This window comes from Medicago sativa, chromosome 6 (genome assembly GCF_051527215.1).
Source record: "Medicago sativa cultivar Bolivia chromosome 6, Bolivia_mono, whole genome shotgun sequence".
Classification (NCBI taxonomy): Eukaryota; Viridiplantae; Streptophyta; class Magnoliopsida; order Fabales; family Fabaceae; genus Medicago; species Medicago sativa.
Genome location: NC_140754.1, coordinates 39,961,331 through 39,983,900, shown reverse-complemented (window position 1 = coordinate 39,983,900; position 22,570 = coordinate 39,961,331). Strand labels below are relative to the sequence as shown.

General features: G+C 34.9%; 2 protein-coding genes, 1 long non-coding RNA gene and 2 pseudogenes across 3 annotated transcripts; 3 read left to right on the top strand and 2 right to left on the bottom strand.

Moving 5' to 3' along the window:
- The window catches only part of LOC146915095 (putative receptor-like protein kinase At5g24010), a 45,849-nt pseudogene extending 34,199 nt beyond the window's left edge, over positions 1 to 11,650 (top strand).
- On the top strand, positions 1,833 to 3,086 carry LOC146915097 (F-box/kelch-repeat protein At3g23880-like). Its single transcript, XM_085717771.1, has one exon. The coding sequence runs from the start codon at positions 1,833 to 1,835 to the stop codon at positions 3,084 to 3,086; it is 1,254 nt and encodes a 417-aa protein (XP_085573897.1).
- LOC146915096 (F-box/kelch-repeat protein At3g23880-like) lies at positions 8,260 to 9,420 on the top strand (annotated as a pseudogene).
- A 1,475-nt stretch (positions 11,651 to 13,125) lies between the features above and the next one.
- Positions 13,126 to 13,923, bottom strand: LOC146915094 (putative F-box protein At1g47790). Its single transcript, XM_085721236.1, has one exon. The coding sequence runs from the start codon at positions 13,921 to 13,923 to the stop codon at positions 13,126 to 13,128; it is 798 nt and encodes a 265-aa protein (XP_085577362.1).
- A 3,698-nt stretch (positions 13,924 to 17,621) lies between these two features.
- On the bottom strand, positions 17,622 to 19,077 carry LOC146915093 (uncharacterized). The gene is made up of 2 exons (XR_015014477.1): positions 18,939 to 19,077; positions 17,622 to 18,446 (listed from the first exon to the last, which is right to left on the bottom strand). It is a non-coding gene; the product is annotated as an uncharacterized LOC146915093 (long non-coding RNA).
- Between the last annotated feature and the right edge of the window lie 3,493 nt (positions 19,078 to 22,570).

The window sequence follows — 22,570 nt, the reverse complement described above, 5'->3', positions numbered from 1 at the left end:
GACAGAGTTGCGTCCAGTCAATATTCCAAATCGATGAGTTTCCGTAGCCTACACGAAAACTATACCCTGCAGCAAAATTTGTAATGGCATGTTGAATACCACGCCAAGTGATTGATGGTTTATTATGTTTCTTATTCATCCATAAAGACGTGTTGCCCATGTATTTATGGGAAAGAACTTTCACCCACAATTTATCTTTATTATGAAGCATGTTCCAAACTAACTTACCAAGCAGAGCTAAATTAGTAAGTCTAGCTTCACGAATACCTAGGCCGCCAAAACGTTTAATGGGTTGTAATCATATTCCAATTAACATGATTCCAAGTTCGAGAGAGCTCATCGCCCCCCAAAGGAAACTCCTTGACATTTTATCTAACCTGTTGCAAATATAAGTAGGAAGATAGTGAAGTTGCATGGTATAAACGGGAATTACTGTTGTGACAGACTTCACTAGGCAGGCTCGTCCTGCTTTATTCAAGATATTTCCTTTCCAAGTAGCTAGCCTTTTTAAAACTTTGTCAACAACGAAATTATATACATCTCGAGAAATTCGACCTTTGACAAGAGGAAACCCAAGGTAATGACCCAAATCCGCCACAAATCTAATAGTTGAAATATCCTGTCGCTCACGCTTTCTTTCCCCTTGAACCATCCTAGAACACATAACTTTGGATTTTAGGGTATTAATCCTTAATGTTGAAGCTGAACAAAACTCCTCTAAGGTATCCATAACCACTTTGACTTGTTCAGTACTAGCTTCACAAAACAACATAAAATCATCAGCAAAAAGAATATGAGATAATGGTGGCCCACCCTTAGATACCTGCATAGGTTTCCATATCCCACTTAGGACTTTCTGTTGAAGGAGTAAAATGATCAGTTTTGGCACCATTCCAAAGAACACTCAAATTGCTAGATTGAACACAACTCATGATGAGAGATATAGTTGCCGGAGGGAAACTAAAATCATGGAGAGTGAGTTCCAAGAAGTCCCAATTAAGCCTATCATATGCCTTTTCAAGATCAATTTTGAATGCAATAGAGCCCTTTTTTGCATGAGAATGATGTATGAAATGAACAACCTCCTGGGCCAGGATGGCATTATCAGTAGTACCTCGATCGGGGATGAAGCTACTTTGAAGAGGGCTTATCAGGTCAACAAGAAACGGTCGCAAGCGACTAACCAAAACTTTTGTGATTACCTTAAAAATTACATTACAAAGACTGATTGGTCTAAAATTCTTTAACCTTTGGGGATTACTCTCTTTGGGTATTAGAACAATTAATGTATATGCAATTGAAGCATTAATAGTACCCATATTGAAAGCCGTATGCACGAGACACCATATGTCATCACCAATTCTATCCCAAAAATGTTTTAAAAATATGGGTTGGAAGCCATCAGGGCCCAGAGCTTTATAGGACTCCATACTAAAAACGGCGCTCCTCACCTCTTCCTTAAGGACCGGTGTTGTAAGAGAATCGCTGCATTGTTCCCTTAAACGAGGCATATCATTACCATGGTTGGAACAGAAGAATCTAAACGTGGCTATGTGCAATTGGTTTTTAAATAAAATAAATAATATTTAAACGTGGCTATGTGCAATTGGAACAGAAGTAATATAAACATTGATTTGCATGGAAATCAGCTGGTTCAGACGTTCAGTTGTGTGTTTCGCATTCCTAATATACAGCATTTCCATTTGGATTAAGTTTCTAGGCGATACAGGCTCTAATAGTAAAATCAGAATCCTGAAACCACTCTTTGATTTTTGTTGTTAGCTATCAAGGCTGCTTCATCTGAATTCTGAAACCACACTAATCATTCAATGATGAAACAAACATCCGTCACCTTAATCAGAATCCTGAAATCACTCTTTTTCGCCTTCATCAGAATTCTGAAATCACTCTTTTTCGCCTTCATCATAACCCTAAAATCACTATTTGTCTCCTCCAACCCACCATCGCTTCCCTCTCTCCCGATGGATCTCGTGGAAGAAATTCTGTGTAGGCTTCCCGTCAAGCTCCTCTCACAACTTCGATGTCTAAGTAAGTCTTTCAATACCCTAATTTCTGATCCTAAATTTGCTAGAAAACACCTTAGCATGTCAACCATGCACAGTCACCACCTCGTCGTAAGCTACTCAGATTATAAGTTAGGCTTAAGCCCAGGAGGGTCGAGGGTAATCTCTTACCCACTTCACTCCATTTTCTACCCATGCTACTCCATTTTCAACTCGATTCTTGAACACACCAGATTAGAATATCCTTTCGACAAAGAATTTATTATTAATTGTGGCTCTTGCAATGGAATCCTTTGTTTAGCTCTGAAACAACACAATGGTGCTAAAGTAAATGATGTCCTTTTGTGGAACCCTTCCGTTAAAAAATTCAAATTATTGCCTTCTTTGAAAAAAACTCCAGTAAACAACTATGATCGTGATCCTATATTTGGCTTTGGATATGATCATGTGTTTGATGTTTACAAGGTGCTTGTTATCTTTTCCAACACTCAAGGAATGGTTTATACTTTGGGTACTGATTCATGGAGATTGATTAATGGGGAGTTCCCTCTTCCATATGATTATGATTTGAAATTCATGAGGGGTGCGCTTAATTGGATTCCATATGAGAAGAATTATACTCACAGTGTTGTTTCCTTTGATTTGGTGACTGAGTCGTATAAAAGACTTTTGCAGCCTAACTATGGAGCGGAAGATGTGTATAAAGTGATCTTGGATGTCTCGAGGGATTGTTTGCGTATCTTTGCTAGTAGACGAAGGTTTTCTGATGTTTGGCTGATGAAGGAGTATGGAAATGAAGGGTCTTGGACTAAATTGTTTCGTGTTCCTTACTTGGAAGAAGATCCTTTCGCTTCTAAATATAACACCTACCCGCTGTGGCTTTCCGAAGAAGACCAAGTGCTAATGGATCATACATTATCGGTGCAAAGTGAATGGAATTATTTGTCCGTTTATGATTTCAAAAATGGTACTTTTAAGTTTCCAAAGATTCATAACATCAAAAGTTGGAATGGGGTTACCCTTGAAGTTTGCGTTGAGAGTTTGATATCACCTTGTTTCTAATGTGATGGCATCAATAATGTGTTGTTGTGTGACTTGAACTTTAGACTCAATTGCAACTGATATGTTAATTTCCGTTTATGTTATTTATTTTATATTTGTTTCAAATAGAAATGACTTTATTTATCGTTGTTAATTAATGGTCGATTGAATTGCTAGCTTGAGAAATTGCTATGTTATTCTCAGTTATTATACAACTAGATTCTTTGATTTTTGCATTACCGTTTATCTAGTTCGCAACTGGCTTGCTTTGTATGGTCTGTGATTCGAATTTAACGTGAGCAACATATGCATTTGTCAATTTTAATTTCTCAATCAAAGCATAAGTAAAATGCGTGTGCGTGTTATATTTGATACTGGAAGTTAAAGATCATTATGTTAATTATATCTGATGTTTGTATGCTTGTATGAACTTGCATATCTCTAAGTTGGTTTTCAAAGATTGAAAATTAGTTTTTGTTATTATTAATGAATTAGATTGGATTTCTCATCCAACTTTTGCTGCTTGAAAACTAATATCTTTTCTTATTATTTTGTTATGATGCATAATTTTGGAGGTTGTGATAAGGAACATCTCACCTGGTAAACAGTTTTCTTATTATAAAAGTCATACAGTTCCTTGATCTTGACCCCTTTTAGGCTTAGACTCCTGTTTGGCTTCTGATGAAGTTTAAGTCTAATGATAATCTTCTCCTTTACTTTCAACTTTTGTGATTTTTGACAAATTTATTGTTAAACCATTTTGAGGTTTAGACTTTCCCTTGCTATCAATTTTGTAACTTGAACTTTTTGAGAAAAAAATTTGTTGGCCATTTGGAGGCATAAATAATCACTTTTCGAGCTTTCTGACCTTATTGAGGTATAGACTCTCCCTTGCATCAGAAGTGTTTTGTTACTTCAGCAGCACAGTAATGACTAAACTATTCTTGTCTCACTCCTTCCCTCACACGGTCCCCTCTATACGACACACATATGCTGCACACACAAGTGCACTAACATAAGCAATGTGTACAACAATCAACGGTATAATCACATAAATTTGGTTAAATTTTTTTGAAAGAAAACTGTAAATGATTCATAGTAGAAATAATTGATGACTGTTTTTGCATGTTATGTTTCTGTCAGATTACAACAATGATAAATGAATCATAAATGTTCAGAATTACACTCACACCACTGACTACGCTTCATTTGCTAAATACAATTAAGATTGCACCACTGCCACCCCAACCTGGCGGTACAACCACCACTGATTCTGACACCACCATGCGTGAAAAATGTTTTTTTATAAGTTGGAACAACTTTAAGCATATCAAGATTTTACTTAAAAAATTGATAATCCAACAAATTGTTGCAATAGCTTTCACGATTTTGTCAGTTTACATAATGTTAGCTTATTCCAGAAATTAATGTTTAAATCCAAATTGACAAAATTCCATCAAAAATTGATACCTATATTGTTCATTACAAGAATTTGTACCATTTTTCTCCCAAATTTTTTATTTTTGGTTTAAGTTTTGGTTAACCATGAAAGATCTGTGGATTTTTGGAGAAGGTTCAGCGTGGATTCATTTACCTCAACTCTTAGAAGTTCACAATATGTATTAGTGAATAAACCATAGTTAGTTGTTAATAATTTGATGATTTAAGAAGATGGGATTATAATAAGATCGCGATGTTCCTAGCTTAGTTGGCCCATAATGGTTTGTCAAAGTCGCTGCTACCATCTGTTCACGCTGACACGATTCTTTCAAATGAGGAGAGGAATTGTGTTTAAAGAGAAATGGGTGAGAGGTTCGTTATGAAGGTGGCAGAAATAATATATGCAATGCGAGAGTACCACAGAGAGTGCAGAATTTAACGTGAAGGATGTTTAGGCAAAGGTTGGTTGAGTGTTGGGTTTCCGGCATGTTATTTGAGACCAACCTGTTGTGATTGATTTTTTCTTGGCCAAACAAACAGCAACATTAATACCAACCTGAATCTAGTAGAACTAAATATAGATGCATCAAAACAGAAGACACACTTCACGTGAAGCATTCAAAATGTTTTGTTTCTTTGATTCAATCATTAATACTCTTCACTGCAAATCACTTCAGTTTTTACATTTCATTCTACACATTTTCATTCCCGTTTCATTATCTTCTTTCATTCCTACAGATAACTACCTTCTCAACTGTGGATCAAATGCCAATACTTCCCTTTATAGACTCAAGTTTTGAAATGGAAGGAAAATTTAGTATCTTGGGTTGAGGAAAATTGAGTCCGAGTAATTTTTCATATATTAAAGAGTTTATTTTGAAAGTTGAGTCAAATATGCTTGAAATCGTGTTTAAACATCTTAGCAATTCTGATTTTGTTTTGTCAATGGTGCTTTTGATTTCTGCTACTGAAGATTTTGTAATAGATTATGGAGCAAGATTTGTTGGTACTTTTGGTTTGGTTTTAGGGAATACAAGAACCTTTCTTACAATGTTTTAGAAACTATTCATAGGTATAATGTTGGAGGTTTTAAAATAACTCCTTTTAATGATGCAGAAAGGAGGCGTGAATCGAGAGATCGCGCTGGATAGTGTTTATTTGATTACTGATCAGGAGATGAATAGGGATTAGGGGTCATAATTCCATTCTTGCTCCGAATGCAACATAACTTTTAATAATTCCTTTCAATGTTGTTTTACTTTTAGTTATTGCTGTTTTTCTAGTTTGTCAGAAATGCGGGAAGAAGATACCAAAACAAGGGACGGTAGGAAGTGTAGGAGGGACGCTGCTACGTGTGTTTGGAGGGAGTTTTCTTAGTAGAATGTCAGATGAGACAGAGTTGATCTTAGAACAAAATATATTAACATGATTACTCTCTATACATTTGGTTTCTCAGCAAATTGTATTGTATGGCTTCTCAAGGATGGAAGTTTCTTCTACCGTACACCCACTTGCGTTTTTCCTGCCTCTTTTTCTGCTGGAAAATATCCGCGAAAATTGCTAATATGTGAAGAGTGATATCATTCCAACTTATAAAATGTTTATATATGCTTTCTCACAATAGTTTACATTCCAGAATATGCACGAGAAACTCTTTTCATGATATTCTTATCATTCATTATAAGTCATCTTCAAAGAGTTTCCAATTGAATTCGCAGTGAGTCTTTTCGCCGTATCATAATATGAAATTCTTCCTGTAATGACTATCAAGCTCTGTTGTACTAGCATTGAAACTTAGATGAAAGGCATGTATGGTGTCCGACATGTGTCTGTGTCCCACATGGATACAACGTCTGTGTCAGGGTCTTGTCTGTTGCGTGTCAGTTCTTCATAGCTATCAAGTGGTTCTTTAAATATTCCTTAGTTTTTTCAGATTTTGTTGCCTATATTATTTCTTTCTACAATTATTTAATAAACCACTTGGTAATCATTTACCGTTTAAATTCTAGCAAATTTAATCAAATTTATGTGATTATACCAAGAACTGTGGTACACATGGCTTATGTGTTATACCTGCATATAGTTCACTTGTGCGCCAAGAATGGTTTGGTCATTAGTCAAAAAGTTTCACATAACCGCTATACAAGTATAATGCAAGAAAATTCCTCTCTGAACTAATTTATAAAACAACAAGGCATTAAGAAGTGGATGTGATTATTAATTTTACTGTAATCTTTATATTCTTGGTATATGTTTTCAATTCTGAAACTTGAACTGCATTGGAAGATGGTTTGGATAAAAGGATTGCACATGTTAGGGTGTATAAAATCTCCTTCATTTTATCTTTGAGTCCTATTTTTATCCGATGTGGACTTGGGTTTTCCCTAATAATTATAATTCCAATACTGCACTCAGTTATTTTCTTTCTTGGATTTCATTGTTATGAGATTTCCAATTATTTCTGTTCACTTTCATTTTTCAACCACTTGAAGGAAAGAGGCCTACCAAACTATACACTAAGGCTTAGTTTCGGAGTTTAGAGGGGAGGACTTAGGAAAAAAAGAATGAACAAGTGGAAGAAATAGTGGAAAATGGTAGGAGAGGGTTTTGAAGGTTAATTTTTCTTAGTAATACAAAACTCTCCTCGTTTGGGAAACTCGAAAATTATATTGGAGGGAGTTTTAGAGGGTTTATATGAATTATTCAAATTTAATCTATGTTGTTATGATATTCGTAAGATTAAAAAAAAAACTTAATCATAAGCATTAACTTATTCTTCTCTACAAGATTACTCTTTCAGAAAATGAGAAGATTTTCTCATTTTCCCTCATTTTCTCTCAAAGATTTGTTTGGAAGATGGAAGGGAAGGAGAAAAAAGGGTTTTGGGGAAAAATGAAAAATCTTTCAAAAAATTTAAAAGAGTGTTTTTTTGAAGAATGATAAATTAATGCTTATGATTAATATATTTTTTATTTTAACAATATTACAAAAACATAAATTGAATTTGAAAGATTCATATAAACCTTTCAAAACCATCATCCAATACAATTTTTTATTTTAAGTTGTTTTTATATTTTTTTCTAGATCATGGTTAAAAAATAAAAAAGACAAATAGATATTATGCTCTTTCCTTTCAAAAAAAGATATTATGCTCTTTAAAGTGCTTTTATTTTTTCTCTCAAAAAAAAAAGTGTTTTAATTTTTTTTTTTTTGAGTTATGACAAACAACCTCATAGGGACCTTTGTTATAGATCAAAGTAAAAATGATTTTGACAATCAATAATTTTAAGATTAATTGTTTTAGAGATTTATAAAAAAAAAATCAAAATCTATTTCGTTTTTGTTTATCGTAATAAAATTAATTTTTTAAAATAATTTAGTTTGTTTTGATACAACTATCTAAAATGAATTTTTTGTTAGAAAATCATGTCGATATTTTCATAGTTATTTTATCTCTCCTCTAGTAGGAATCTTATTTACAAAAGACACAAAAGTGTAAGAACATGATGTGTCAAATGACTAGGATTGACAAAAATTCTATTTTTGCTGGTCATTAACTTTTATAAGCAGAGAATATAAGATTTATTGGGAGCGAGAAATGAGTTATTACGTGCAAGTTTGTTATTATTTTGCAATAATTTTGGGGAAGTTTGTTTTAATTTTACAGTTTTGTTGTTTCTGTTGTCAAGTCTCTCAAGCTATCACCGGTTTCTTTTGTTAGCCACCCAAAGGTGCTTCTTCTGATCGTTCAACTATGAAAGAAACATTCGTCGCCTTCATCATAAATCTAAAATCACTCTTTCTCACCTTCATCGGAACCCTAAAATCACTATTTCTCTCCTCCGACTTACCATCGCTTCCCTCACTCCCATTGGAACTCGTGGAAGAAATTCTTTGTAGGCTTCCCGTCAAGCTCCTCTTTCAGCTTCGATGCCAAAGTAAGTCCTTCAATACTCTAATTTCTGATCCCCAGTTTGCTAGGAAACACCTTGTCATGTCAACCTTAACCATGGACCGCCACCGCATCATCTTAACCAAAATAGTTAATAGGTTAAGCTCAAGCTCAAGCTCAAGGGTAATCTCTTACCCACTTCACTCCATTTTCTACTCACGGTACTCCATTTTTAACTCCATCGTTAAACCCACCGAGTTAGAATTCCCTTTCTACAAAGAATACATTGTTAATTGCGGCTCTTGCAATGGAATCCTCTGTTTAGCAATGAAACAACTCAATTCAACTAAACCATCTCATGTCCTTTTGTGGAACCCTTCCATTAAAAAATTCAAATTATTGCCTTCTTTCGAAGAAACTCTAGGAGACAACTACAGTATATTTGGCTTTGGATATGATCATGTATCTGACGTTTACAAGGTGCTTGCATTTTTTTATTTCAAAATCCAAAGAATGGTACATACTTTGGGTACTAATTATTGGAGGTTGATTAACGAGGACTTACCTCCTCCATATGAATATCAATTGCTGAAATTTGTGGGTGGTGCGCTTAACTGGATTCCATATGAGAAGAATTATACTCATAGTCTTTTGCAGCCTAACTATGGAGCGGAAGATGTTTATAAAGTGATATTGGATGTCTTCAGGGATTGTTTATGTATCTTTGCAAGTAGAAAAACTTTTTATGATGTTTGGTAGATGAAGGAGTATGGAAATGAAGGGTCTTGGGCTAAGTTGTTTCGTGTTCCTCACATGGAACAAGATCCTTTTGGCACCCGCCCCCTATGGCTTTCCAAAGATGACCAAGTGCTAGTGTCTACATTATTGCGGGGTAGGACACTGAAACTTTTGGCCGTTTATGATTTCAAAAATAGTACATTTAAGTTTTCAAATATTGAAAACATCAATTGTGTGGCTACTCCTGAAATTTGCATTGAGAGTTTGATTTCACCTTGTTTTTAATGTGAGAATGTCATTTTCGTGTTGTGTTGCTTGAACTTTAGACTCAGTTGCCACTTATAAGTTAATCTGCGTTTATGTTGTATATCTTATTTTTGTTCTAATTAGTAATAGCTTTTATTTATCATTGTTAATTAATGATCGATTGAATTTGTAGCTTGAGAACTTGCTATGTTGTTCTTAATTATCAGATAATTAGATTCGTTACGTTGATTCTCCATTCATGCATTACCTATTACATAGTTGACAACTAAGTGTTGCTTTGTGATTTGATTTTAATGTGAGCAATTTAATGTGCGTGCGTGTTGTTAAAAATCAGTATATAATTTGAATATGATTTGTAGATGGGTTGCTTTCAATGTGAATTTTAAATTGGAGAAACTCCATATATTCTGTTTTATCTATGGAGTTATTGTGCAAATATCGTTATCTTTGCTGCTTGTATGTTTGAATAATGAACTTGCATATCTCTAAGTTGGATTTCAAAGAATTAAATTTAGTTATTGTTATTATTAATGAATCAGATTGGATTTCTCATCCAACTTTTGCTACTTCAGTTATTCTTTTCTTATGATTTTGATACGATGCATAATTTTGGAGGTTTTGATAAGGTACATCTCACTGTTTGATCTTGACCCTTTCGAGGTATAGACTTTCCCTTGCTATCAGAAGTTTCGATGCATATATGTTGCGCACACAAGTTCACTCTATCTAAGTATAACATAAGCAATGTGTACCATAATCAATGGTATAATAACATAAAATTTGGTTAAATTTGCTTGAAAGAAAACTGTAAATAATTCATAATAGAAATAATTGATGATTGTTATGTTCATATCTGTTGTATTTACTTGACTTCTATGGACTCTGAATAACTTATTTACTTTTATTTAAAAACCCGATCATATCCTTTTTGGATTCATTTGAAAACCCGATCATCGCATGGGTTAATACTCTAGATTAACTTAAGCCTTTTGCAAAGCAACTTTGCAGAATTACAACAATGATAAAAAAAATTATAGTTGTTCAGAATTACACTTACACAACTGACTGTGCTCCATTTGCTAAATGCGACTAAGATTCTGACATCACCATGTCCTCGAAGATTAATCCCATGTGTGCAAAGATCTTTTTTATAAGTTGGAACAACTTTCTGCATAACAAGATTTTAGCCGGGAAGACAATGGTACAGCAGGTCATGCACTGATGTTGATTGCGGAATTATGGCAGAGCAGAAATAACCAATTATCGAATCAAAAGCATGTGCAGCCAAGGCAAATCTGTCATACAGCATATCTGAAGATGCGGTGAGACCTCATCACAATTATCGAATCAAGAACTTGACTTATTGTAATATAAGATAATTATTATTGAGTGATGGCCATTTTGTACTTATGCATCAAAATAGAAGACACACTTCATGTGAAGCATTCAAAATGTTTGTTATTAAGCATTGCCACTAATAAAATGAAAGTAATGTCAATATTTAATCTCTTTGTTTCACTCATTATTAATCTTCCTTGCAAATCTCTTCAGTTTCTAACCTTCAGTTTTTGCATTTCATTCTTCTCGTTTTCATTCCCTTTCCATCATCTTCTTTCATTCTTACAGGCTACAGATAATTAACTACCTTCTCAACTGTGGATCAAATACCAATGCTACCCTTTTTAGACTCAAGTTCTGATCTAATGGAAGGAAAATTTAGTATTTAGGGTTGACGAAAATAGAGTCTGAGTATGCTTGAAATTGTGTTTAAACCTGTTAGCAATTCTGATTTGGTTTTGTCAATGGTACTTTTGTGGTAGATTATGGAGCAAGATTTGTTGCTACATTTGGTTTTAGAAACTAGTCATGAATAGAAAGGAGGCGTGAATCGACAGATCGCAACGGATAGCGTTTATTTGACTGCTCAGGAGAGGGATTATAATTTAATTTTTGCTTCCCAATTCCTAGGAAGAAAAAGCTGTTGGTTTTGGTTGGTTCAATTGTTGGAGGAAATGTTGTTTTACTTTTTGTTATTTCTGTTTTTCTAGTTTGTATGAACCTGAGGAAGAAGATACCAAAACAAAGGACAGTAGGATGGACACCTTTACATGTTTTTAGAGGGAGTCACCTGCTCTTCGAGGTTCTCTGTGTTAGTCCTTCTGTTAATCCAAAATTTGATAGGGAACAGGTGAATTTAGTAGAATGGGCTCTTAAATGGCAGAAGAATGGTACGTTGGAACATTATTGAAAAAAATTTGGTGACACACAGAACCTCGAAGAGAAATGTTTGGAATGTTTGGACTCTTATATTTTGCGAAGAAATTTCAGAAAAGATATTATTGATCCTTATCTTGATGGAAAGTTCCGGGACTTGTATTTAGCAGCGCTGTGGCATATTATTCGAGAAATGTTTGGACGAATGTGGCGTTGATAGACCATATATGGAGAAATGTTTGGGGAATGCTCATTTCATCTCACTCAAATAAAAAGCTCCTTTTTGACCATATGGAATGATCCATAGATGAATTAGAGAGAAAGCTACAGTCAGCAACTGAAACCGATGAACCGACACTACCTTTCAATTAGATCAATGCGTTTTTTTTTCTTGCCGAATGTAGTAAATATGGCCCGAATATAACTTGATAAGTTGGAACAATCCTTATCTTACCAGCTGCTTTCATAGGGTTGACTTAGGTGTCCAACCCAAAATTCTAAAACTATAGATAGATACAAGAATGAGAAAACAGTAACCCTATTGAGCTAACATGGAACAAAAGAAAGTCTTTTCTGATTCAGTGGTTTGATCTTGTAACATTTCTAACTTCATTTTCAGCTACTCATCCAAGATAAACTATTATTACATTAACTCTCATGACACAACACAACCAATAAATTATTACTAGAAATTAGCTTAATGAATCAATGCAATGATCACAAAATCATTGCATCAATTATAAATTTAGCATTTAATCATTAAAAAACAAAATTCTATACCAATTTACTAAGAACCACGTGCATGATTCAGCTTAGTTTAATACCTAAATTTAATTCTACTTCAAGAATATCAAATCACAAATCATCCAAAGCAACCCATAGTTGTGAACTTATTTATAAAAATTTCCCAAGCTACATACTAAATCGCCCATTAATTAACAATGATAAATAAAGTCACCAGTAACTAGAACAAATATAAAATAAGTAACATAAAAAGAAATTAACATATAAGTTGAAAATAAGAGTAAAGTTTAAGCCAGATAGCACCACATTGACATCCTCATGTCAGAAACAAGGTGATATCAAACTTTCATCGCAAACTACATAGGTCATATGAGAATTGCACCCTTGAATCATTGGATACTTAAACGTACCATTTTTGAAATCATAGACAGTCCAACTCCTTTGATGTAGCGATGAAATATCTCTCATTAGCACTAGGTCATCCTCATAAATCCATATTGGTTGGATAGAATGAGAGATAGATTCCGTGGCATGAAAACGAAACAATTCAATCCAAGAGCCTTCATTTCCATATTCCTTCATCAACCAAACACTAGAAAAATCAAAATGATCCACAAGGATATGCAAACAATCCCTCAAAACACCCAAGTACACGTTGACATATTCCCCTCCATAATTAGGCAGCAAAAGTTTTCTACACGACTCGTTCACCAAATCAAAAGAAACAACACAAAGTTCACTATTATACTTATTCGTATAAGTAAATCAATTGAGTGCACCACTGATGAATACCAGCACTTCATGACGATTAGTTGGAAGAATTAACTCCCCGTGAATCATTCTCCAAGAATTGGTACCCAATGTATGAATCCTTACTTGAGTTTCGAAAATCCTATCCTGTGAATCTAAACCATCATCAAAAGAAATAGAAATCACCTTGTAAACATTGTTTACATGATCATAGCCAAAACCATACACGGTAGGACTGTATTCGTGTGAATATTTTGGAGCATGCAATATTTTGAATTTTCTAAAGGAAGGGTTCCATAAAAGGATATAACTGGGTTCCTCGGGATGTCTCATTCTAACCCTCAAACAAAGGATTCCATTGCAAGAGCCAACTTCTAAAAGAGGATGGTGTTGGTAAGGATAGTTTAGCTGTGTGGGTTTAATGGTTTTTGGGTTAAAAAAGGAGTGAAGTGGGTAAGATATTGCCTTTATCGCATCCAAATCAGATTGGTCAATTAAGATGAGGTGGTGGCGCGTTGTTGACATGCGAAGGTGTTTCTTGGCAAATTGAGCATCATAGATTAGCATATTTACGGTTTTGCTGAGACATCGATGTTCAAGGAGAAGATTGACGGGGAGCCTGCATAGAATCTCAGAAATGAGATCCAACGGCAAAGTGGGCAGCGGCGGCGGTGGGTCGGAGGAGAGGAAGAGTGTAGGTATGAATGAAATTAGGGTTCTAATGAAAGTGGTTGTCAATTGCTTCATCTTGGTTCTGCCTTCATTTTTATCAAGTGATTCTGCATCCAAGATAAAAGAAGTTGCTTCCTCCATTTTGGAATTCTCAGTTACTAGGAAAGCCTAGAGAGAGAGAGAAAGATAGATGGATCAAATTATTTCGTAGCTTCTCATTCAGTACAGTGAGACCTATTTATCAAGTGATTGAATTCTATTGCCTAATGGCAATTACAGATGGCATAAACCTATTAGATAGTATTAATGACTCTTTAAAATACTTACATTGATCCATAAAACTAGGAAAACCATTCAATTCAAACATTTTGAATACAGAGACTCAGATCAGTTTTTTTATTTGGCATAAATTAGGTATGCTCCACGAGGCGTTGCCAGGAATCTAGACCAGAGGGGTTTAAACTTTGATTATATATATATATATAGAGGGCATATCAAGTGAGAGGACATTTAAAATGAGAGATGAGAGGACTAAATTATGACCCTTAGATTAATATTAACAGATCAGATCTAATTTGTACAATTCTCTCCTTTCTGTAGGCGAGCGTTCTTCTTTCTCCCTTTCTCCCAATTCCAATTATCGATCTGCTTTTTTCACCTTCATCACATCGCAACTCATATGAGTGAAAAATAATTCTCATCCCCTTCGTGGCTTCTTCTATTGATTATATCAGTGCAACCATTAGGAGACTCAAGACAATTTGTTGATTTTCCAAAATTATTTCACCATTTTAATTAGGGATTCAACCATCCTTCTTTTTTATGTTCTTCATGTTTCTGATTTGTGTTTGAGTAATCGTTACAGGTTTCGAATTGCAATTTCACGTTGAATATAACTAAAACATTAACAGTATACAAATTCTATCCCAACTTCTCTATGATAATTTTTTGATTCATTCTTTGGTAGTTTGATGCTAAAACTGTGATTCTTTTATGAAAAAAAGATGGATTAATACCACACTACAACCTTCCAAAAGGGATGATGGATGTTGAATTAGATCTAAAAAAAGGAATTCTGCAATTTTTGCTGGATGTGGAGAGAATACGCAGAAGAAATGCTGGATAGAAGAAGAGGGTGAAAAGATGCTACGCTACAATTATAAAAAATAACTACTACCGTAAAGATTGATCCAAGGGTCAATATTAAAGTCTCTCATCTCTCACAATAAAAACCCCTCTCACTTGATATGTCCTATATATATATATATATAATCAATATATTTTTTTTCTCTAGTGCGTAGTTCATTCACATAATTATGTACCTCTTAGAGGCACACCCCCACTATATAAACACTACTAATGTGTTTCATCCGATATAGGACTTCCACTTTTTTCAATTCACACAACACTAGTTCTACCCAACATGAGAATTTGTGCTTAATCTTTTAACTCAATTTCCACACATATTCCAACTACATTTTTTTAGGGGATTTAATTACCAACATTTGTCCTTAAAAAAGTAAAAAAGTTTACATACTAGTTTGCTTGTTACCGATTAATTTGCATCCAGAGGTAAACACTAGTTTTACAATTAATTTATTACTGAAACTATTTACTAGACCTTAGTGATTCATCAGTATACATAAAAGCCTAGATAACAATATACCACCAATGCAACTGAATCTTACAGCATCAAAATGAAAGGCTTATGATCAAATATTAATTCATTTTACTCAGTATGACTTATTGTAAGAAGACCATCAGATGCCATGTGTTCATATGTGTCCTAACCCAAAACTATTATGATCAAGTACTAATTCATTATCATGTGTTGATGTACTAATAATTTGTCTTTAATATAAGTTCTTCATAACCACCTTCTCTTCTATCAATAACTAACAACAGATGTTAGGGAATAACATTTCACACCCTCTATATCACTTTGATCGTACACATCTAAAAAAATCTGATTTTATGCCGTTCAGAAGTATAATCTAAACGAAATATGTTGTCCGAAAGTGTACATTCGAAAACATTTGTTTCATAGAAATTTTTCTATGGATTGGCCAAGCATACATATGCACAGAAATTTCATGAAGTTTCAAAGAGATAATGTTTAACATGAACTATATTCTAAACATGAATCAAGAGGAAATCATTCAATTAGTTTTTCTCCAAACCAACCATTATCAGGTTCACATGTTTCAAATCATTACCATTTGCATAATTACATCAAAGTAACCAAGAACTACATTTGAATATAACCAACAAAGCATGAGAAACAAAATAGAGTCAAGGCATAGTTTAACTCTAAAAAATCAGCAAAATAAAAGCTCAAGTAATAGTAGGTGCAAAATGCAAGTCAACAAAACATTTGTCATGCGATAAAAACATTAATGCTTCACTAAATATTGCACCAAACCATTGAGAAAGCTATAACTTTGACAATAACCTCTAAATATTGCAACTGGGTCGATAAAAAAGATCCGAGAAATCAAAATTTTCTAATTCAAATTCTGACCTCTGTATGGTTTGAAACATTAACAATGAAACGTCAAACATAAATGGTATTCATATTTCATCAACCTCAAAAAAAAACACATCAAGAACAATCGTAAAAGACGTCAAAATCAAAAGGATAATTTCAGAAAGATTTTCCTTAGAGGACTTGGCAATAAGACAGTTACATAAAAAACCTATCGCACATCTTGATTCTCAGCAGAATTTGTATTTACTACATCTAACACTCTATGCCATAAGGAATAGGAATACAATATTTCAAAATCCTGAAGAAAGCCTTGAAATGTGCTTCATACAATTACTGTCATATTGGTTGCTGCACTGCTTGATACAGTTTACATAATGGTTAATTTGCGTTCAGAACTGAACACTAGTTATACGATTAATTACTGAAACTATTTACCTGGCCTCAAAGATTCGGCAGTATTTTTATTTATTGAGCGGTGATTCAGCAATATATAAAGCCTAGAGAACAATAAAACATAATTGCAAATAAATCTTATAGCACCAAACTGAAAGAAGACTATGACATCCTCCAATAACAATCATTGAAATTCCATCATATTTGCATGACATTCTTACCTAACCTACCTACTTTTAGATCTGAAGTCAATACACAACCGAATTGGTTGAGGAAAAGGAAACCCCAGCGACCAAGCACTCCCGCCTCCAAAAAAAAAAGCGAAGACCGAACAAACGCCACACGTCTGAAGAGGAGGCGCCCTCTAAGTTGCCCACCTTACCCACTAATGGACTACGAGGGGAGCAGGCGAACGGGAACCGACCGAGAACCCGAACCGCTTGGCTGACCCCTTCATACATACTCGATTCATTAGGGTCGGGGATGGATTAAACAAAAAAGAGTAAAAAAAAAGTGCAAAAAATCGCGCAAGCGAAGCCGGGAAACAGACTGCAGTGCAACGACTAGGACTCATGTCGGAGGAGTTTTTTCAAATCATAAGCATGTGCATAAGAGTAACCAAGAACTACATCAGATGACAGACAATAAAGCATGAAGATCACAAAACACAGCACAAAACACAAGTTTACTCGAAGCTCAGGCAAATAAAATCTCAAGTAATATTTGGTGCATAAGGCAAGTTAATTCCTATTGTCAATCATATCTACACGCTAAACAACAAAAATACTATAGCTATATTGTGGATAGCGGAATGCGCGGAACCACAAAATTACCATAGTGGTATGGCGGATTGCAGGATGACCATTATTGTGAAGAATAAAACACAATAGAAGAACACACGCAGACCAACCCAAGAGGGTTAAATGCACGCTATTAAAGAGACGATCATACAGAATAATTATAATCAACTTTCAACTTTGCCATTTCCCATCAAAATAAGTTGTAAATGTAATCAAAAGGACATCCTAGCAAAATGACAAAATAAAGATCTAAAAGTAATCAAAATCATACTTCTACATATGTGGGTGCTCATCTTCACTTCTAAGTTCCACCATATCAAATATCATCTTGTTCATTACAATGAAGCACTAAAGGGCACTGACCTGAGCGGACTCTCCCTGATCCCAACCATTTCCGAACCTTAAAATGCTTTGAAAATTTATGGTCTACAAAATACTCAAAATCGGCTTCTTTTTCTTCGGATGGTACACCATCATAAAACTTACCCATCACCACCAAAGGATTTGAAATTGTCTTCCTTAAGTTCAGCAAATCACTCCGTAAATTATCTCTCTCTTTACGACAACTTGGTTCAGAAACCAAAAGAAAAGACACATCAATACGTTCTTTTATCAAATTACCTTCAACCAAGAGCCATCTCTTCTTTGGTAAAGTTTTTGATATCGTAAAATAAAGTTCATTCCACGCGAACATGATTCCCCCACTTTTCTTGTCTTTGAAAAATGATTTTGGAACATCTACCCAGCTTAAATTGTCTTCCTTCTTCAAACATCCTTTAACCGTTTCCTCAGTGAGCTTCGAACGTCTTGTATCCACCAATCCCATCACAACTGGATTATACCTAAGAACAAACGGGCGTATGGACTCTGATGGTCCTGACTGAGTAATACTTTCCCCTGGTCCTAACCGAATCAACCCCAACCTGTTTCCAAACCAAGTAATCCGTGTGACATTCAAACCTAAAATATTCATAATAATTCCTCTGCACATTAAGAAACATCAAGAGTTAAAATGATAATTTGAAGTAGTCAAAGGAACACTAAACATGAAATCAACTCATTTCAATCAAACGTGAACAAAAACTCTAAACAAAATTGAGTAAAAAGGTTTAAAAAAAAAAAAACACATATTCAAACTGAAAACACAGAAACAACACAGTTTTCATGAACAAAGCATAGCATATATCTATAAAAACCAAAACTTTGGAAACACCCAAATGAAAGAAATCAAATAAAACAGAAAAATAAATCAAGGGTGGTTCTGAAAACCCATTAAAATAAATAAATAAGTAAATAAAAAACAAGTTTTTCAACAACCCATTTGCATTAAGGAAAAGGAAACATCAACCCAGATGATGATTTTGGTTGAAAATGATGAAAAGATGAAGAAAGAAAAAGTAACAGTGTAGGTTCAAGATGAAATAGAAAGTAAAACCCTAAATCACAGTACAAAGGAGGTGATGAACAAAACTTACTTGAAGTTAGGGCACACAGCAATGAGAGAATCGATTTGCCAGACAAAAAGAGATTGTGTGAGAATTTAAACTCATGGATCTGTAGGTTCAGCTCATGGGTTGGGCTAGGTAGGAATTTTGCTCTTTACCCAACCCATTTTGCTTATTTCCAACTGAAATTCCAAAAATACACATGCGTGAGTTAACTCATGCTGGTGTTAAATTTGCGTGACTTAACTCACATACACTACGTGAGTTAACTCATGCAGAGATTTTTACAAAGATTTACACTAGCGTGAGTTAACTCACGCTGGGGCACTATAGCCATTTCAGTTGGGAATGAACAATTTTTGTTGGGTAAAGAGGATAATTCTAAGTGTAGGTTCAACTCATGGGTTGGGCTAGGCACATAAGCATAGCCATAACCAATCATAACTTTGTTTGGACTATTATTTTTTTCACCCTATGTTATTTTCGCGCGCCCTATTTTTTAATGGAGGAAAATACAGATTTATGGAAAATCAGTCGACCTCCAAAAAAAGATTATTGCTATTCCAACCAGACAATCTACTACGGATACGATCCACCAAGGGATGCCAAAAACTAAGTTTTCTAGGATCTCCACCGATAGGCCGTCCCAAAACACGAAAAGAAGACAACCATGTCTACAATTCAATACCACAGCAGTCTCATGTAACCATGATTCCGCTACATTAACATTAATGCTTTTGTGAAAATTGATTTTTAAACAAGATAACTCTTCAAACAAAATTAATACCACCTTCAAAGCTCTAACATTGGCCCAACTTTTAACCTCAACCAATAAGGTTCATCTGCAAAATGAAGATGAGATAATGACATGGTAGATTGCGCCCCCACACCATAACTAGTAAATCTAAACTAATGCTTTCATCATGACATTTAGGCCTTCAGCCGCTAATAGAAACAAAAAAGGAGAAATATGGTCACCTTGTCGAGGACCTTTTTCAACATGAAATTCATGAGTTGGACTCCATATCTGTAAAATTATTCGATTTATTGGATTTCAAAATTAAAAATCAATAACTTAACCAATTTTGTTCGGTTTCTTTTGATTCAGTTTTTAAACGAACCTAAATCCAAAAGAGATAAAAAAAAATTATAATTTTTCAGTTACATCGGTTTTATCCTAATCGGTTAAAGCAAGCAATCATATCATTTTTTTTGGGTAAAATAATTTTTTTGTCCCTTTAAATATATCAATTTTTCATTTTATCCCTTTCAATTTTTTCTTCAACTTTTAGCCCCACAAAAATTTTCTACCGCTACTTTGGGTCGCATTTTTAAGTCAACTCGATATGTTCAGTAAGAACGGATGAGTGGCAACGGTGGTGGAATGCGCTCCGGTGTGACAATGATAGTTTCCGGCACGGTTGCGACGAGTCTTCGCAGTGGAACGATATGCGTCTGCAGACACGTTAGCACTCCAACACTCAAGTCAGTAATAGAACTGAGAAAGAGTGCAGAAAGTGTTGGGAAAAGTGAATCAACCCTTGAGGTGAAACAAGTTCACCATTATATAGGCACGCATTGAGCCTAACCGTCTCCGAGTTTCGTGGCGTGTGATTAGGGTAGTTAGAGGACACGTGTGGCGTGATCCTAGCGCAGAGGCGTGCTCATATGTGGCACGGTGCACTTGAGTCGACGTGTTCGCTTAGGTGCAAAGCCGTAAGGCGGTGTAAGTTATGCTACCTGTTGATAGAGCCAAACCGCAAGTGCATGGCCTATCGAAGTAATAGTAGTAAGTAGAGTATCGTTCCGCTAGGGAGTTGTTCAACTTAATTAACTTTTAATGAATGATTAGAGGAGAGAAAGTTGATAAGGGAGAGTTTGATTGCTGAAGGTAAAAACAATAATAATAAAGGGCCTTAGGATCATTGGTTCATCTTAATAACTAATCCTTCACTAGACAAAACCTAAACATCTAATTTCATGATTTACACACTAATTTCTAAAGACCGGTTTCCCTTAGCCCCTCACCTTTCCGATGAAAGTCCGGTGAGAGTTTACTTCTAGCAACCAAGCCTATTTCACTGACATGATTACTAGAAGATGCATAGAGGATTGAAACTACTCTTTGTCTCAATAATTGCAAAGACTATTTCACTGTTTTGCAATTATTGTCTAGATTCACTTGTTCCAACATCAAGACTCCGCTCTCGCTTTATGAATTGATGTTTGGGATGATGGATTAACGATTATCAAACCCTCCGCTTTCGCTTCCACAGTTTGATAATTGTTAATCCACGTTAAGACGGTGAATCTAGATTAGAAATTAGGGTTACATAGAAATTAGGGTTTAGACATGTTTTGTTTAGGATTGAGTCATTAGACTCCCCAACAATCCTAAGACTAAGAAGTCTACTCACTCATGTTCATCGTAGACATGGAGGAAGAAGAGAGAAATACGGTAAAATAAATTGCAAGGAAAGTAAAAGGGAAAATAAAGACTTTTATTAAAATAGCAATTGAAATAAACAAAGTAAAGCATGATTGTTTATGGTGGAGAGCTACTCTATTTATAGCTTTACAATTGACTTAGAAACTAAGCAACTAAAAGGATAAAACGGTAAAGCCGCAACAGGGTAACTTGGCCTTGAAGAAAAAGCAGCAAAAGTGGTTTCTGGGACGGGCACGGCCGTGCCACATGTTGGCACGGGCCGTGCCAAGCTTCTGAGTTGGGGGAATATATTTTTGCCCCGTATCTTCGTATTCTTGCGCTGTATTTTGCTCCAGTCCTCTTTCTTTTGCTCCAAGGCACCTTCCACCATATATTTATTCCTAAAATAAAATAAAAGACAATTTGAAGTAAAATATTCTAAACTAAAATAAAATGCAATAAAATAAAATCAAATCTAAAATAAAACTAAACTAAATAAGGCAATAATTAATACTATCTATGACTCATCAAACTCCCCCACACTTGAATCTTTGCTTGTCCTCAAGCAAAAGGCAGCAAACATAGCAGCAACAAAAGTTTGATTATGGCAATATTAAGAACAATGTGTCTCAAAAGAAAGGCTTTGCTTCAAGTACACTAATTACAACTTCAAACACTTCTCATGAACCTATTCTACCCAACATCAAGTCTCAAGTGAGTGTGTGTGTGTGCAGTCCAACCCTTTTCTTGCTCCTGTATAAGACAGATATTATGAGGAACAGGTTCTATCCTTAGTGCTAAAGTAACCGAGAAAAGTCCTTTCTTCATTTCATATAAGAGTGATGGGAATTAAAGTTAAGATTGAATTAATTTAACGATTAAGCACAAGGGGCTGCAGATGCTTAGGGGTTATCGATCCTCGTAGGAAGTCTTCTCGGATGTAATTGTCCTTTCCCCCTAGATTCAAAATCACCCTAAGCAGTGCTGCAAAATTATTATTTGTTTCATCTCCGCGTAGGAAGTCTTTTTGGATGTAATTGTCCTTTCCCCCTAGCATTGATGGATTTGTTTCACATTAAGTTCAAATTAGGGAGTCACCACCACAATTAGGAAGTCAGGGATTGTCCTTTCCCCCACATGTTGGTGCCATCCTCCCGCCCCTTTTAACATTAACAAATTAATAAGAATATAACAATTAAGAACAATTTGATTAATTGTCCCACACAAACTTATA